General features: G+C 40.5%; 1 protein-coding gene across 2 annotated transcripts in view; it reads left to right on the top strand.

Moving 5' to 3' along the window:
* The first annotated feature begins 9967 nt into the window (after positions 1-9967).
* Positions 9968-16946, top strand: part of LOC121281211 (polypeptide N-acetylgalactosaminyltransferase 10-like) — a 167847-nt gene continuing 160868 nt past the window's right edge. Inside the window, exon 1 of one of the 2 annotated variants that reach the window (XM_041193993.1) lies at positions 9968-10215. In XM_041193993.1, the coding sequence (XP_041049927.1) occupies positions 10084-10215 (132 nt within the window). In that variant the 5' untranslated portion in view covers positions 9968-10083. The remainder of the gene's footprint in view (positions 10216-16946) is intronic. The other variant, XM_041193992.1, reaches the window with a different exon arrangement.

Here is a 16946-nt window from a genome sequence, read left to right as displayed (position 1 = left end):
TTGCACTGTCAAACTGCTTTTGAATGTGATTGGTGAGTTGCCAGGATTGGATGAATACTGATGGGCAGCTTGCCTTCCAGGGAACAGGATGTGGCAAATCTAATGATTCTTCCTCAAAACTGAGCTGGAACTAGGTGTTTGAAGTCAAGGTGGCATTCCTGGGATGAGTCACTGAGTGGCCAGGAACAAAATGAAAGATTTTTGTGGGCTTAGAGAAGCATTCATGCTCCTTGTGAACAAAAAAATCAATGATGTAATTATGCAAGGAGCTTTGGAGCAGCCTGCATCAGTCCCTTTAAGGATCACTGCTGTAGGCTGCACTGCATCGAACATGAATGCACCGAGTTTGTGCAGTGTGTGCTCTGCTTATTGGTATAGAAAACTACACTGAAGTTCTACAAACACAAGTTAAATCTTTTAATAAAGTTCACTGAAGCTACCATCTTTTATGCCTGCTCAAAGATCAAATAAGGTGACCCCAGCTATAGTTTAAATGGAGCTGGTATTTGTGAAGGCTATTATCAGTAAATAGTTTCTGGACACATGCTATTGGAATAAAGGTTTGTACTAACTACTTGAGACTAGAAAAAGGGGCCTTAGTACTTACCCTGCTTCTTAGACAGCAGCACAATAGAGAAAAGGAGAAAATATTCAGAGCTGTGTTTTAGAAATTCATTTCCATTATCAACACATCTGGTGGGACATTGTTGTGAAAATATAGTTCATAACTCATATGTTTTCGAATATAAATTTTAGTTTCAGGAATATAACTTATAGGTTGGAGGTAAAGTGTTATCTGTAGATAAATGGGGCCATTTGCTTGAGAAACTGATAAGCAATTCTGAAGTAAATGCATTCAAACAAGCTTGGAGTTAATTACAGTTAAAAGCTAGCCTATGTTTATCTTCAAGGTCAGAGTTGATAATGTAAAAATACTTGAACAACAGATGACCCATTTCTGGACCCACTGGCAGAGCCAGAGGCTGGGATTTATCAGCCCTGTCATGGCTGGACCTGTCATAGGAGATTCAGCGGCTCAACCAAAAGTCCAATGGCAGGTGGGGCTGGAAAATCCCATCTAGAGTGTCTATTATTATCTCTATAGCAGAAACTAAAAGCTAGCAATTCTGGAAAAGATGGTCCTAGAATTCCATTAGAAATAGAAATTATTAATATGTGTTGCATAATCAAATAGCTGTCTTGAAGTAAAATAAATCATTTTCACTTCTGTTTGAATCATCCTAAAGAATGCCATGTTGCCATAGAGATAATAATTCAGGGTGGAACCTCGGCTGGAAGGTTCATTCGTTCAATATTTTCTGTGTCTGTTTCCTGACAGAAGCAAGCAGTTCAATTTGGAGAACAGACAGAGGCAGTTGTAGCTTTGCTGTGGGGTAGACTGCATCTGACTAGATCAAAAGAGCCAACAGGAGGTGATAGTCGGTTAGGCCTGCCCTTCAAGCAGAGGAAATGCTAACTTCACAGTGTGGAATGAGGGTGGGGCTCACTCACAGTTTGAATTTTGTGAGAGAAAAGCAGCTGGAAGATTTGCACTAATAAATCTACAGTGGTCCTCACAGAGCCTTGTGGTAGAATGCAATCAGCTTGATTAGTTAGCTTGGAAAGCTGTGGGGGCAGACTGGGAAAATCAGTCTATGTTTGTCCAAAGCTAGAACAAGGAGCTGAAGAGTCCACAGTTGTGAAGTCTTTAAAGAAAATTGGAGGATCACTTAGCCAAAAGCTAATTAAAAGATCACCTCGAGGAACAGCTATAATGCTAAGGAGAATTAAATTCCAGGTGACTGTGGTTTACCTTTGTGTTGGTCCTAGGAAAAGTGAACAAATCTTCAAGATTTCATGAGATAAGGGGAATCTTGGGGGAGAAAGTAAAAAGTAAAACTGAGGTCATAATTTACATTGTAAACTATAGTGTTAAGTTATTAGTGCTTACTCTGTTTAATTATTCTTGATGTACAATAAAGTGTGTTTTTGTTTAAAAAGGTGAAACCTTGTGGCGTGATTCTGTCAATTAATTACTGGGTGTTCAGTTTTCTTCTCTAAATGTTAACGGTTCCTAATAAGATCATGACAATGCATATAAACTACTGAAGTCTCAGTACTCTTCCTGTAATGTAAGCCAAAGAATTACACTTATACAATACATGACTAGATGATACTCTGATATAACAGCAGAAGGAAACTAATTAATTGCCATAATATAAATATTTTTTCAATTATATCCTAAATACTTATAAATTTGCAAACCATTCTCTTATTGAAGTGTTAATAGAGAGCTGTCCTCAATTAGTTTTCCAATGGACAAAAATACTGTGGACCCTGAACAAATGGAAAAGTTTTTTATAAAGTTAGCACCATGTTAAGTGTGAAAATGAAGGAAAGTACTGCAAAAATTAGTCCCCTTCAGTTCGCAGATAATTTTTATAATTAATATAGTTATTGTAAATTGGGACAACCTGTTATTTTGGGCTGTTTTGACGTGTTTCTGAGTACACGGGTTATCAGAATATTTGCATGTAAATTCTCATATGTGACACACTTAAAGGAACCTCATTTTCAGCATGAATGATTCCAGACCAAAAATGTGCTTGTGAGGAACAAAAATAACTATATTAGCTTTGATCTTTGGTGTTCGAAGCTCTTTGTCACACAAAAACGTAAGAAATAACCCCGTGGATGTTGATTTTTTTAAAAATTTCCCATCAACTATCTAGCCAAGATAATAGGTTGGAAAAATGGTAGCTCAGTCTGCAAACTAGATGTGAGAGATGCCTAATATGAGATAGATTAGGTACAGATTGAATACATTTGAATTAGAAATAAAAGGGATTAATCAAAGTCTGGAATTCCATGGAGAATTTAAGAAATTAGAGCAAAATAAGTTATTAAAAATACAAAAAAAATTCTGAGCTACATGACACCAGCCTATTGGCATCCCCACACTGCTGTAAATAGGCAAAGTGTCTTATACTTGAACTTGAATAAGATACAGTGCTTGCGGAGGCTTTGTTTTTGAAGAAAGCTGTCCAAGTTTTGCCATATGCTACAAGTAGTTCAACGTCCAACTCCACCACTTGCAATGCTCCATACCGATAAGTAACACTTACTCATCTATACCACGGGGTAATTCCAGGTTACCACTGGGACGCTTTGATATAAGCCAAACAGATGAGCACACCTGCATCCTTCACAGCTATGACTAGTGAAAATTGCACTTTCCAGAATCCCAGCAGAGCAATTTTACAATGAAGTCCATTGATTTCTCACTCATCATTTTTGTTACAATAGGAATGTTGAAGAATACATCAGTCTGGGTCTCCATTGCTGACAGTTGTTAAAGGTCACAACAGATACTATTGATTTGAGCTGGTACCAAATGAATATATGTCCAAATTGCCAACTACAGTTATTTTTGCACTTAAGCGGTCAAACCTGAAATGAAGAATTGACAGCATGGAAACCAAAGATACTCCATTGGATTAATTCTGCTGCTTTGTATGCAAGAAAGAGATAGTGATACCAATTTTCATACAGAACTCACATTGGAAAGGCTCAGGTATAGAAAGAGTCCACATTCGCATTCAGCAAGATCTGGACAACTTCAGGCTTGGGTTGAAAAATGACACACAAATGTCAGACAATGACCAACAAGAGAGGATCTAACCATTGGGCAATCGTAGCAAAGCCTGACTGCATGAATGTGAGGTCAGAAATGTTTTCATGGACAAGCCAAATTCGATTGTGATTTGTGAGCTGCCCGGGCTGGATGAATCCTGAAGGAAGACTTGTCATCCAAGGAACAAGATGGCGCAAATCAAGTGTTGAACTTCTTGAGTGTTATTGGAGTTCATCCAGGCATGTGGTGCATATTCCATCACACCCCTAACTTGTGACTTGGTAGGTAGTGGACAGGCTTTGGGGAGTCAGGAGACGGGTTACTCGCCACAGAATTTCCAACCTTTGACCTGTTTAAATAGCAACAGAATTTATAGGACTGTTCCAGTTAAGTTTCTGGCCGATGATAATCCCCAGGATGTAAATGGTGGGGGATTCAGCTGAGGAAATCTTGCTGTGATGTGCTGGAGCTAAGATGGTTGGCCTCCAACAATCACAACCATCTTCCTTTTTGTGCGATATGATCCAATCAGTGAAGAGTTTTCCTCCAATTCCGATTGACTTCTGTTTTGCTAAGGTTCCTTGATGCCACACTCAGTCAAATGCTAGCTTGAGGTCAAAAGCAGCCGCAGTCACCTCTTCTCTTGAGTTTAGCTCTTTTGTGCATGTTTGGACCAAGGCTGTAATGAGATCTGGAGTTGAGTGGCCCTAGCAAACCCTAGAGTACTGATGAGCAGGTTGTTGTTGAGTAAGTGATGCTTAATAGCTGTCAGTGACAGCTTCCATCACTTTGCTGGATTGGATTTGTCATGTTCTTTGTGGACAAGGACATACCTGGGCAAATTTCCATATTGTTGGGTAGATGTCACTGTTGTAGCTGTGCTGGAACAATTTGGCTAAGGGCACGGCTAGTTCTAGAGCATGTCTTCAGCACTACAACTAGGATGTTGACAGAGCCACAGCCTTTGCAGTTTCCAGTGCCTTCAATCATTTCTTGATATCAAGTGGAGTGAAAAGTATTGGATGAAGATTGGCATCTGTGATACTGAGTACCTTAGGAGATGGACTGCTCACTTGACACTTCGGGTTAAAATCATTGCAAATTCTTCAGCTTTTACTTTTGCACAGATGTGCTGTGCTCCCCCACCATTGAGGATGGAGATGTTTGTGGAGCCTCCTCCTCCTCCACTTAGTTGTTTAATTGTCTACCACCATTTATGACTGGATGTGGAATGTTCATGTTCTTGTAAATTGCCCTCAACACCCCATCCTGTGGATGCTGCTTGACATGGATCCAAATGCCTACACATAAGTTTGATGCTCTGCAAGATCCTTTTTTAAAGAACAGCATCTTTGAAATCATTATTACTAGGATTTTTAGCCAAGTTATTACATCTTCTCATCAACTCATCAGCAAAATCTTCATTTTCATATTCCATCTCTAGCTGCTACTGCACACTCTTGCTACATGCATATCCAATGCACTCCCCTCTGACTCATCACCTAACAACTCTGGAGTGAATTCTCTGAGATTGAGGTGGGAAGAAATGAACAAGTGACAATGCATTTTGTGAAGTATTGGTAGAGCAGTTATAGTGTGGCCTCATTCTTTATCCCTCCCTTCACCATTAGTTCATCGTGGCTGAAGTGTGCACTAACTACAGGATACACTACATTAACATGGCAAGGATCCTTTGATGACATTTCCTAGACCCGTGAACTCCATTACTTAGAAGGACAAGGGCAGCAGAAGAAGGGGATTTCCTAAAGTCCCGTTCAAGTTAAACACCACCCTGTCAGACATATTCCACCATTTCTTCATGTTGCTTGGTGAAATTCCTAGAACTCCCATCTTAAATAGCATTGTGGAAAATCTTTCCACATGGACTGCAGTAGTTGAAGAAGGCAGCCCATTATCTCCTTCTCTAGAGCAATTAGGGACAAGCATTAAATGCTGGCCTTGCCAAGGACACCTGCATGCTGAGAATGAATTTTTAAAAAATATATACTTGTTGACAAAGGCATGGATGAGTATTTTAGCAGCGCCAGAGGGCAAGGTGAGATCATTTGGAATCAGAAACAGAGCTTGGAGTTGAATAGAATGGCTCAGTTGCTGCCTGGTTCAACCTGAGACAATGGCCAGGAAGAAGGATGGAATGGGTGGCAAAGGTACAAAGTTAGCTGTGCAAGTAACTGTGCAAGGATGGGAACAGAAGCCATTGCTGCAGATACTCAGGCTATGATTTGATAATTAAGAATCAAACCAAGCTAGGGTATTCCCTCCGAACTGGATAATAAAGAGGAATTGGAGGAGCTTGGTGTGAGTTGAATACAGCAAAGTCTGCAAGAATTGATGAGGAGGACAAGGAAGGGAACTGGATTATGGTCACAGTCCCAGAGAATTTTATTTGTGACTTTGATTAGAGTTGTTATAGTGCTTGGGAGAAACTTCAGTGGAAAGATACAAACCTGGAATTGCAGGAAAATTGGGTACAGATTTAGGAAGCGACAACTCATTCATGGTCTTGGAGAGGAGCAGTTATAAAACTGTCACAACAAAGGCAAACCAATATCCCATGCCCAAAAGATGCTTGAAAGACATTTGACGCATTATTTGCTTAGGCTTTCTCTCAGTATTCAGCGGTAGACTCCATGGGTGAACTACAATCAATGGAAGAGCTGCAACAAGCAATCAAATGGATGAAAAGCGACAAAGCCTGCAGCTCTGATGGTATTCCAGCAGAGGTTTTCAAAGCTGGTGGCTTTTGTTCACAAGAAGACTCCATGCACACATCCTATGGGTTTGGGAGGGAAAATAATTTCCTCCCGACTTCAGGAATGAGACAACTGTAACTATTTTCAAGAAGGGAGATGAATCACGCTGTGGAAGCTATTGAAATATTTTCCTCTTGTCCATAGCAGGGAAAATACTTTCTGTGGCTGAGGAAATCCTCCCAGAGACACAGGGTGGCTTTAGATCTTCCTGAGAAACCTCCAACAGGGTCTTTGAATGCCAGACAAATCCAAGAAAATTGTGGATAACAACACCAGAAACTCTTTGTTACATTTATTGATCTGACCAAAGCATTTGACTTAGTAAATTATGAGGCTCTGTAGACAATACTCCAGAGATTTGGATGTCCAAGAAACTTCATCACAATCCTGTAACTGTTTCATGATGATGCAACTGTCATGAGTGGGAGATCTGAAACAGGCATCTTCAAAATCCAGACAGATGTCAAGCAAGGCTGTGATAGCCCCCACTCTATTAATGATCTACCTGGCAGAGGCAATTTACCTCATCAAAGATCAACTGCCCTCTGGTGAGTAGTTAATATTACCTAGATGAAAAATTCTTCAGCCACCATAGACATACATGATCTACACTTTGCAGATGACTGCAGTACCGTTGCCCACTTGGCACCAGATTTGCAAGCCACTCTCAATCTCTTCAATTCTGCACACAAGAGACTCAGCCTGTCCTTGAATGTTACCAAAACAAAACCATATATCAACCCAGACCTGGTCAGTTAAATATTTCATCTTCCATATATGTTGAAGGCGAGACTCTGGAGTATGTTGAGCACTTCCCATATCTTGGCAACCAACTCTATCAAAAGGCTACCTTGATGAGGATAGAACACAGGTTAAGCTCCTCCAGCTCAGCCATCTACAAACTATGGCAGTGAGTGTTTGATAACATGGACCTCTGCAAGTCAACAAAAGTCCGAATGTACAGAGCAATTGGCTTCAGCACATTCCTGTACCGCAGTTGGACCTGGACTGTGTATCAGTGACACCAAGAGTGCTAGAGAAATTCCATCAGTACTGCTTCTGCCACATCCTCTGGATTCAATGGGAGGACCATCGAACAAAAACTAGTATCCTTCTTGAAGCCAGCTCCACAAGAATTCAGGCAAAACTTTTGAAAAATCAACTTCAGTGGACTGGACACTGTGTCCAGATGACCAAAAAGCATCTCCCCCTTAACGTCCTGTTTATTCAACTCTCATATGGCCAGCATTCCAGGAGAGGACAAAGAAAATGCAACAAAGACATGCTAAGCTCTCCTTGAAGTACGGCAGCATTAACATTAATCACTGGGAGGAGGTTGCAACCAATTGTTCAAAATGGCTGCAACTTATCCTTTAAGCTGCATCGTGCTTTGAGTCCAATCATCTTAATGATGAGAAAGAGCAGTGGCAGAGAAGGAAAGAAAAGAAAGCAAATCCTACGCTCCAGAACTCACTACCACATGGGACCATGAGCCCAAAGATGTGTGGGTCCAGAATCAGCCCGTTCAGTCACATGAAGATCCATGGCAGAAACTCGCAACCCCGAGTAGATGTTATCCTCGACCTGAGGGACAGCTGTGACTACAAGCTCAAGACTTGACAATGCTGTCCTGGTCAGCCTTCCATCTTCCACTCTACTTAATTGTGTGCTCATCCAAAACTCTGCTGCCCATATCTTAACTTGTTCCAAATCTCATTCGTCCATCATCCCTGTGCTTATTACTCTTCCCTGACACCCTTATGAAATTTTTTTTTCTAAGTCCTCTGTGGCCTCACGTATCTATATCTGTGCAGGCAACCTTCAGCCCTACAAAACTTCCAGATCTCTGCCCTCCTCCATTTCTGGCTTCTTGCACATCCATGATTTTAATCATTCCACCATTAACAGCCATGCTTTCTGCCACCTTGGCCCAAATCATTGGAATTTCTTTCCTATGCTTCTCCATCTCTCTTCTATTTTAAGATGCTCCTTAAAATAACCTCATTGAGCAAGATTTTGGACATCTGTCCTGATCTCTCCTTTGATGGCTGTGTCAAAAATGTTTAACCGATATTGCTCCTATTAAGTACCTTGGGATGTTTTACTACATAAATGCTCTATATGAATGTAACTTGCTGTCAGTTTCATGGGAATGCAGTCAAGGGAGCTTGGACAAGAGCTCAGAAACGGAACGACAGAAACTGAAATAAGGCTAATCTTGGATGCTACTTCAAAATAAACTGTGGGAGCAGAACAGTTGGACACAGGTAAAAGGTAACTTTCTGATGGCTAGAAGGAGGTCCTTCTGCATGCAGTGATCGACAGTTGGAATGGATTTCCAGGCAAGATAGTGGATGCGCACCCCTTCAACCATTTATTAAATAACAAGATACAGCAATGGGAGAATCTAGGGTTATTTTGGATAGAGTTAAAAAAACCCTCTTCTCTGTTGTATTATCTTGTGAATTTTAGGAAGGCTGAGTTTGAAACAGATAGATTTTATTCGATTGGTGCAAGTGAACCACCTGTCGGCTGCTCGAACAACTACATTAATCGTGAAGTTTCTGAAGAATAAAAATAAAGTCAAACAAAATAAAGAAGTCGCCGTTCAAGCATCTCTAGTTTCCGGGGTATTCTGGAGCCTCTTGTTTTGTAAATGAGAATAATGATTATGCTAACAATATAAAATATAATTTAATATTTTTCTGATTATACACAAAAATTGCGTCCTCGTTTTTATTCCGTGAACACCGAGGCCTGGCGTTTGATTTTTTGTTTAAATTCTTTAGTCAGATGAATTGATGTATATACTGTAGGACAACAACGTCAGTAAATAAGCTGTTCTTCTCCAGTGCGTGTGGTGGTGACTAAAGGTGGGATTGGCAGCACCGCTTCGAAGCAACGTCAGAATATTGCGATAATTTCCAGCGATTATTGACTTGGAACTGACTTGAAATTGTAAAAATATGGATTGTTAAAGGTAGATATGTCGCTGCACAACCCAGATGAAAACTACATTAGCAACATCGCATCCAATTTACTTATTTAAAATGTTCCAAGACCGCTGTCGCCATGGGATTTTGCCATTGTGAAATCCAGAGACTGAAATTGTTTGTTTACGGCAGGATACTGGTTCGAATGGTTGAACTTCGCATTTAAAAGACCTTTGCTTATTGAAAACGTTAAGGCATTTTTATACATATCTGTGCCGAATAATGGCAGAAGGTTAGATCCTCCCAACATTTCAATTCAAGTCTGAAACTGAGCCCTGCGGGTTAATTTGAGAAATACCGACTTGAACACGTTGCCTCTGCTTGGAACTCTAATTAATACTCGGTTCCACAGTCAAAACCTACTCAGAGGAGCGATTCATGCCGTATGAGGGGAGCTATCCTCAAATATACAGTTAAAAATACTGAAACCCTAGCTTTGGCTCTAAATTGTTCAAAACTAGATGACATAATTAAATTTAGTTCACAAAAATCTCAAACTGAAAGGAAAGGAGATGAAAGTTTTGCTACATAATTGTTTCTTAATTTGGCAGATCTCCCCTATGAAGTGAGTGGTAGCAGTCAAGCGGAAGTCCCTGGTTCAGTAGCTGTGAGGAGCCGCAGGAAGAAAGTTGGATACATTATTACTGACTGCAAAGTCCCTTGTTCAATCAGAAACTGGGAAATGAGGCGGAGGCAAAAGCGGCTTCTTCAGGCGGCCGGCTTAATCCTTCTAACCGTAGTGTTTGTGCCGAACGTCGGGCTATGGTCTCTGTACAGGGAGAAGCAGTTGGAGAACCCAGCTGAAGTGCTGCAGGTAAGAAAACACATTCACAGCTGAGTTCTGATACCTGGGACCAGCTTTGGCGTAAGTGTCATTCATGGGGGTCGTGCACTTCTTTGCCTTTCTGATATACGCTGGAGGCCCCAATTAACTCAGAACTTTTAAGATTCATACTGTTAAATCCGTGATGTAGTGTGTAACAACAGTCCTTGATTACTAAATCAGTTGTCTATAAAATATAGAAAGAAAGGTTTTAAAAGTATGTTTTGGATTGTTGGTCAATGCTTTGAGAGTGGCAGTTTAAGATATGGGTCACGGGTGTATAATTAAGAGGAACTTTAAAACTAAGATGCTTGGCATTCTCCTACAGAATCGAGAGATGGGGCTCCGCCAGTTTGACTTACTTCCTTGATATTCGATGTTATATTTACACTGCAGTTAATGGCTTCAGATAATAGCTGCTGTGTGGATTCAGTTCGCCACCTTGTTCACACTGCCTGTGTGATTCTTCTGATACACGCCTGGTTCATTTCTCGGCAATCAAGTGTTAAATATTTAGTGAGTGACAGTGTCAATATGGTCTAAATATTTCAATAAATAAATATAGGTATTTCGAAAAATGTGGAGGAGTGGATGTTAAGGAGCCTGGAGACACTAATAAAGCCTAGTTTGACATTACAGTGGAGTTACACTTAATGGCTATTTCAAAATGTAGTGGTGTGTGGCTATTCCTTTCAAATGTTTCGTTTTGCATCTCTCTGGAATAAAATTGCTTCGTACTGACATGAAAATGGTAGTGTAAGCATAATTGAAGTTGACTGTACAAGAGGATAGCTTTGGTATCTACTCATTGTTTTTCAGTAAGCTCACTGACTTCAAGCTTCAGTATAATACCTGTGTGTTCCTTACTAAATCCCTCACATGGTGTAAACACAATCTGTTTCTGTTTTGAGGTGAAGCACTTCTTTTCTAACCTGATAAATACAATTTTTTTTCTGTTTTGATAACTCTAAGTGCTTTTTGGTAGGCAGTCAGATGATGAGAGAAACCTAAAATATTTATCTGGAAAGCTTCAACTGTAAAGGAAGAACAAACTTGGATGTAGAACCTCATATGACCTTGCAACAACTCTCTTCACAGCCAATTAAGCCATAGGCCACTTTATTTGATAGCTCTCCAGAAAACAATTACCATGTAAAATTAGCTAAAGTAACTTTTACTTTCTAAGTAATTGTTTCATGAAGCTGATTTAGGAAAATTAACTGAGCGGTTAGGGTCAAGTATTGTGCCAATATAATTTTTCTGTGATATCTTAATTCATAATATCACTTTACCCATACTATGACTACTTCTAATGATGATATTTTACTCTATCTCAAAATACCCCCTCCTGATGTAAGCCAAATTTGAAAAATAAATGTCTGTAATCTAATTATATTGATAAGATTAAGTTCATAGTTCATGTGAACATACAAAATTTTACATTTCTACCATTACGGAGTAAGCAAAAAAAAACTCCAGTTTCGGTCTCGCTGTTTGAGAATTTCACCCACTGTTCCAATTTATTTTGATGAGGAAAGAGATTTTCAAATTATTATCTAGTGAAGAATTACCTTGCAGATAATTAATTTGTCAGGAATTAGTGGAATAGAGTTTCTATGCAAACGGAACAACAGTTGGAAAGTTCAGCTGAATCCATCCAAGAAGGTTTACTGTCAACTACTGTTGTGGATATGTGATGAATATTTTTTTCCAAAGTCCTTCAATGAATAAAAAAAATCTTCTTAACTCTAGTGAATACAGGCCTAGTCGACCCAATCTCTGTTTATATGACAATCCTGTAATCCCAGGAATCAGTCTGGTGAACCTTCGCTGCACTCCCTCTATGGCAAGTATATCCTTTCTTAAGTAAGGAGACCAAAACTGCACACACTATTCCAGGTATGCTCTCACCATGGCCCTGTACAGTTACAGTAAGACCCTTGCTCCTGTACTCAAGTCCTCACGCAATGAAGACCAATATAACATTTGCTGCCTTAACTGCTTGCTGCACCCTCATGCTTGCTTTCAGCGATTGATGTATAAGGACTGGAGGTCCCTTTGTAGATCAGCATTTCCCAATCTATCACCATTTAAATAATACTCTGCTATTCTGTTTTTCCTACTGAAGGGGATAACTTCACACGTACCCTGGGATGTAGATTATCAGGCCCTGGGAATTTTTTTGGCTTTCAGTCCCATTAATTTCTTCAGCACTATTGTTTTAGTAATACTAATTTCCTTCAATTCCTCCTTCTTCTCACTAGACCCTTGGTTCCATATCATTTCTGGGAAGTTTTTTGTGTCTTCCTCCATGAAGCCAGAACTAAAGTAATTGTTTAATTGCTCTGCCATTTCCTTGTTCTCTATTTTAAATTCTCCCATTTTGGACTGTAAGGGACCTACATTTGTCTTCACTAATCTTTTTCTTTCTATGTACATGTAGAAGCTTTTACATTCTGCCTTTATGTTCCTTGCAAGTTTATCCTCATACTCAATTTTTCCCCTCTCAATCAATCTCTTGGTTCTCCTTTGCTGAATTCTAAACTCACAGGCTCTCAATTCACGGGCTTTCTACTTTTTCTAGCAACTTTGTGACTCCTCTTTGGATCTAATACTATTCTTAATTTCTCTTGTTAGCCATTGTTGGGCTGCTTTTCCTGTTGTGTTTTTGCACCAGAAAGGAATGTTGCAATGCATACATTCGTTTCTTAAATGTTAGTCATTGCCTATCCACCATCATGTCTTTTAATTAAGGTCCCCAATCCATTGTAGCCAACTCACACCTCATACCTTCGTAATTTCCTTTGTTTAGATTTAGGATCTTAGTGTAGGATTGGACTATTTTACTTTCCATCCTAATGAAGAATTCTATCACATTATGGTTACTGTCCCTAATCCTGCACAACAATATTATTAATTAACCCCTTATCTTTGAACAATACCAAATCTAGAATAGCCTGTTCCCTAGTTGATTCCTTCATGTAGTGGTCTAAAACACCATCTCGTACATACTCCAGGAACTCATCCGCAACGGTATTATTGTTAATTTGGTTTCCCCAGTCCATTTGTATATTTTTTTTTAATTCATTCACGGGATGTGGGCTTCGCTGGCTGGGCCAACAATTATTGCCCATCCCTAGTTGCCTTTGAGAAAGTAATCCGTGATTACTGCAGCACCCTTGTTACATGCATCTCTAATTTCCTGTTTAATGCCGCCCCCTACCTTACCACTACTGTTTGGAAGCCTATGGTCAACTCCCACTAATGTTTTCTGCCCATGTTGCACCCAGACTGATTTGACATCTAGATTTTCTGAGCCAATATCCTTTCTCACTGTTGCACTGATTTCATCCTTAACTAACAATGCCATCCCACCTCCTTTTCCTTTTTGCCTGTCCTTCCTAAATATTGAGTACCCTTGGATATTCAATTCCCAGCCTTGGTCGCCCTGCAACCATGTCTCCGTCATTGCAATCATACCTACTTACATCTGTTTGTGCTGTTAATTTGTCCACCTTGTTGTGAATGCTTTCTACATTCAGATATAGTGCTTTTAAACTTGTCTTTTTAACATTTTTACACTTTTTTTAATATACCATGCCCTTATTTGCTGCTAGTCTTTGTTTCCTCTGTGTTCCACTTTTGCTTTCCACTTTTCTGTCTTTCATTCCTAGTTTTGTTTCGCTCTCTTATGTCTCCCCACTCAGCTTCCCAGCCCCATCCAACTCCAGTTTAAACCCTCCCCCACAGTACTAGTGAACACCCCTGCAAGGATATTGGTCCCGGTCCTGCTGGGGTGCAACATGTACAGGTCCTGTCTTCCCCAGAATCGGTCCCAATGCCTCTGGAATCTAAATCCCTCCCTCCTATACCATCTCTCCAGCCATGCATTCATCTGGTCTATTCTCCTATTCCTGATCTCGCTAGCACGTGGCACTGGGAGTAATCCTGAGATGATTACCTTTGAGGTCCTGCTTTTTAATTTATTTCCTAGCTCCCTATATTCTGCTTTCAGGACCTCATCCCTCTTTTTACCTATGTTGTTGGTACCAATACTGATCATGACCTCTGACTGTTCACCCTCCCCCTTCAGCCACTCAGTGACATCCTTGACCCTGGCACCAGGAAGGCTATATACCATCCTGGTGTTACGTCTGTGGCCACAGAAACATCTATCTGTTTCCCTTATGATAGAATTCCCTATAACTATTGCTCTCCAACTCTTTTTTTTCTCTCCCCCCACCTCAGTGCAGCTGAGCCACTCTTGGTGCCATGGACTTGACTCTTGCTGCATTCCTCTGAGAAACCATCTCCCCAGCAGTATCCAAAATGGAAAATCTGTTAGAGCGAAGGAGATAAAACCAGGAGATTGTAGTACTAGCCCAGTGCTTTACTCTGTCTGAAAGTCACCCATTCCCTTTCTGCCTGTGCACTTTTTACTTGTGGTGTGACCACCTCACTATATGTGCTATCCACGAAGATCTCATCCTTGTGGATGCTCCACAGTGACTGCAGCCCCAGCTTCAGCTCTGAAACACAGATTTCATGTAGCTGCAGCTGGAGACACCTCCTGCACACTTGGTCACCCTGGACACTAGAAGTGGCCCTGACTTCCCACATTGCACAGGAAGAGCATTCCACTTGACTGATCTGTCCTGTCATGATTTACCCATAAATTACTCCCTTTACTTTTACTTCCTCTAGTTTAAATAATATTAAGGACCGAAGAAAGACTCACCAGGTCCTTCTTATCAAGGCCGGCGATTACCTTTCTGAGGAAAGGTAGAAAGTGAAAGGATCACGTCCTTCCCTCTTCACCGAACTCCCTCTCTCACCAAACTCCAACTTAAGACACTCTAATGCAGTCCAAAGCAGCACTCCACATATTACCCCATTTTCACACCATTTACTTTTTATTCAGACGCACTGGGCCCACGTCCTCGGCCTCAAGTACTGTACTGCACTTGCATAGCTTGCTCCCAGCCCACGCATGCACAGAAACATCCGGGGCCTGTTAGGATTTGGAGTTCCTGGCCCCCGCTCCACAAGAAAGTAAGTTGGATCTCATAACAAGTGGGAAGACTTCAGGATAGCCGACCCAATGATAATTTTCACTACTTTTCCAGCAACTGTCCCCGCCCGATCCTGCCTCCACTGGACTGGGAATGTTCCACCTGAGGTGTAAGTTAATTGCATGGCTTATCAAACCAGGAAATGGTTGGGTTTTAACCCTTTGAATGTTCAGAATGTTTGCCTGAAACATTAGATTTGACTGAAGTGATTAGAACAACTTACCTCAGCTATGAGACTTAAAGAATTCTCTAATCTGTCTTTCAGCAGTTTCAGGCAGAGAAATCTTCTGCTTGTGTCATTGAATCTATACCATTGGGAGCGGTAATTTAATGTAAGAGAGCTGCATGTGTCTTGTAAGCTGTGTTTTATAGAATTCCATGTAGTACTTAGAATAGAGAAGAATATGCAGGACTAGAGGGAACTGGTTCAATAGTGTGAATGGGGTAAATGTAGGACAAACATCAGATACTCCTTTACATGTGGAACAGTAACAGGTAAAACTGGCTGGTAGGAAGAATAATTGAGGTCAGGCCACAGAATTGATTTAAGAAATGGTGTTATGCAGTAATGTTAGAAGGATGAGACTAGTACCTTTCAAAGTTTCACTTCATTTGAACCGACTTGTGATTTCACAGATGTGTCACCTTTAATTGCCCATCTTATGCATACTATTGGTGGGGGTGTAGAAATAAGATATAGAAGCTGTAGAAATAAGATATAGAAGCAAGATTATGCCATGTGTGCTTCAAGGCTGCTCTGGCATTCAATAAGATCATGAACTCTACTTTGCCTCAACTCCACTTTGCTTCCTGTCCCCCTTAACTACTAATTCCCATATAGTTCAAAAATCTGTCCAAATCAACCTTGAATATATTTACTGACTCAGTCTTCACTGCTGTCTGGGATAGAGAATTCCAAAAATTCACAACCTTCTAAGAGAAGGAATTCCTATTCTTCTGTCTTAAATGGGTCACCCCTTACTTTGAAACTGTGCCCTCTAGTTCTAGATTCCCCCATAAGAGGAAACATCATCTCAGCATCTGATCTGTTAAGCCCCTTGGGAAAGCTTATATGCTTCATTCAGATCACCTCTCATTCTTCTGAAGCCCATGTAGTATAGGCCCAACAGGTTTAACCTTTCCTCCTAAGATAATACCTTCATCTCAGGAATCAATGAGTAAACCTTCTCTGAACTGCCTACAATGCAAGTATGGTATGTGTGTGCTGCCCAAAGGCAGGTTCTTGGCTAATCGTCTGCTGATGCTTCATCCTGAACCACTTTACTTGGCAGTTTTTGTCAGTGCTGCTTTGCCATGCCTTTCATTCTGGGGCAGGGACAAGAGGCAGCCCAAAGCCTGCCTCAGCTACATATCCCTGCTAATATAATGTCGTCAAAACTGTACTCAGTATTCCAGATACGTTACAGTCTCACCAGTGTTGTAGTAAGACTTCTATACTTGACTGCATTTTCCTTGCATTAACAGTTAACACTCCATTTTCTTTCCTAATTACTTGCTGTACCTGCATGCTAACTTTTTGTAATTCTTGTACAAAAACATCAGATTCTGTTGTAGTCTCTCTCCATTTAAATAATATATTTTTCTCACATTTTTCCACATGGTGTCAGCCAAATTTTTGCCCATTCACTG

Source organism: Carcharodon carcharias, chromosome 8 (genome assembly GCF_017639515.1).
Source record: "Carcharodon carcharias isolate sCarCar2 chromosome 8, sCarCar2.pri, whole genome shotgun sequence".
Lineage (NCBI taxonomy): Eukaryota > Metazoa > Chordata > Chondrichthyes > Lamniformes > Lamnidae > Carcharodon > Carcharodon carcharias.
The sequence above is the reverse complement of the archived record's forward strand: the minus strand, read 5'-3'. Positions and strand labels throughout refer to the sequence as shown.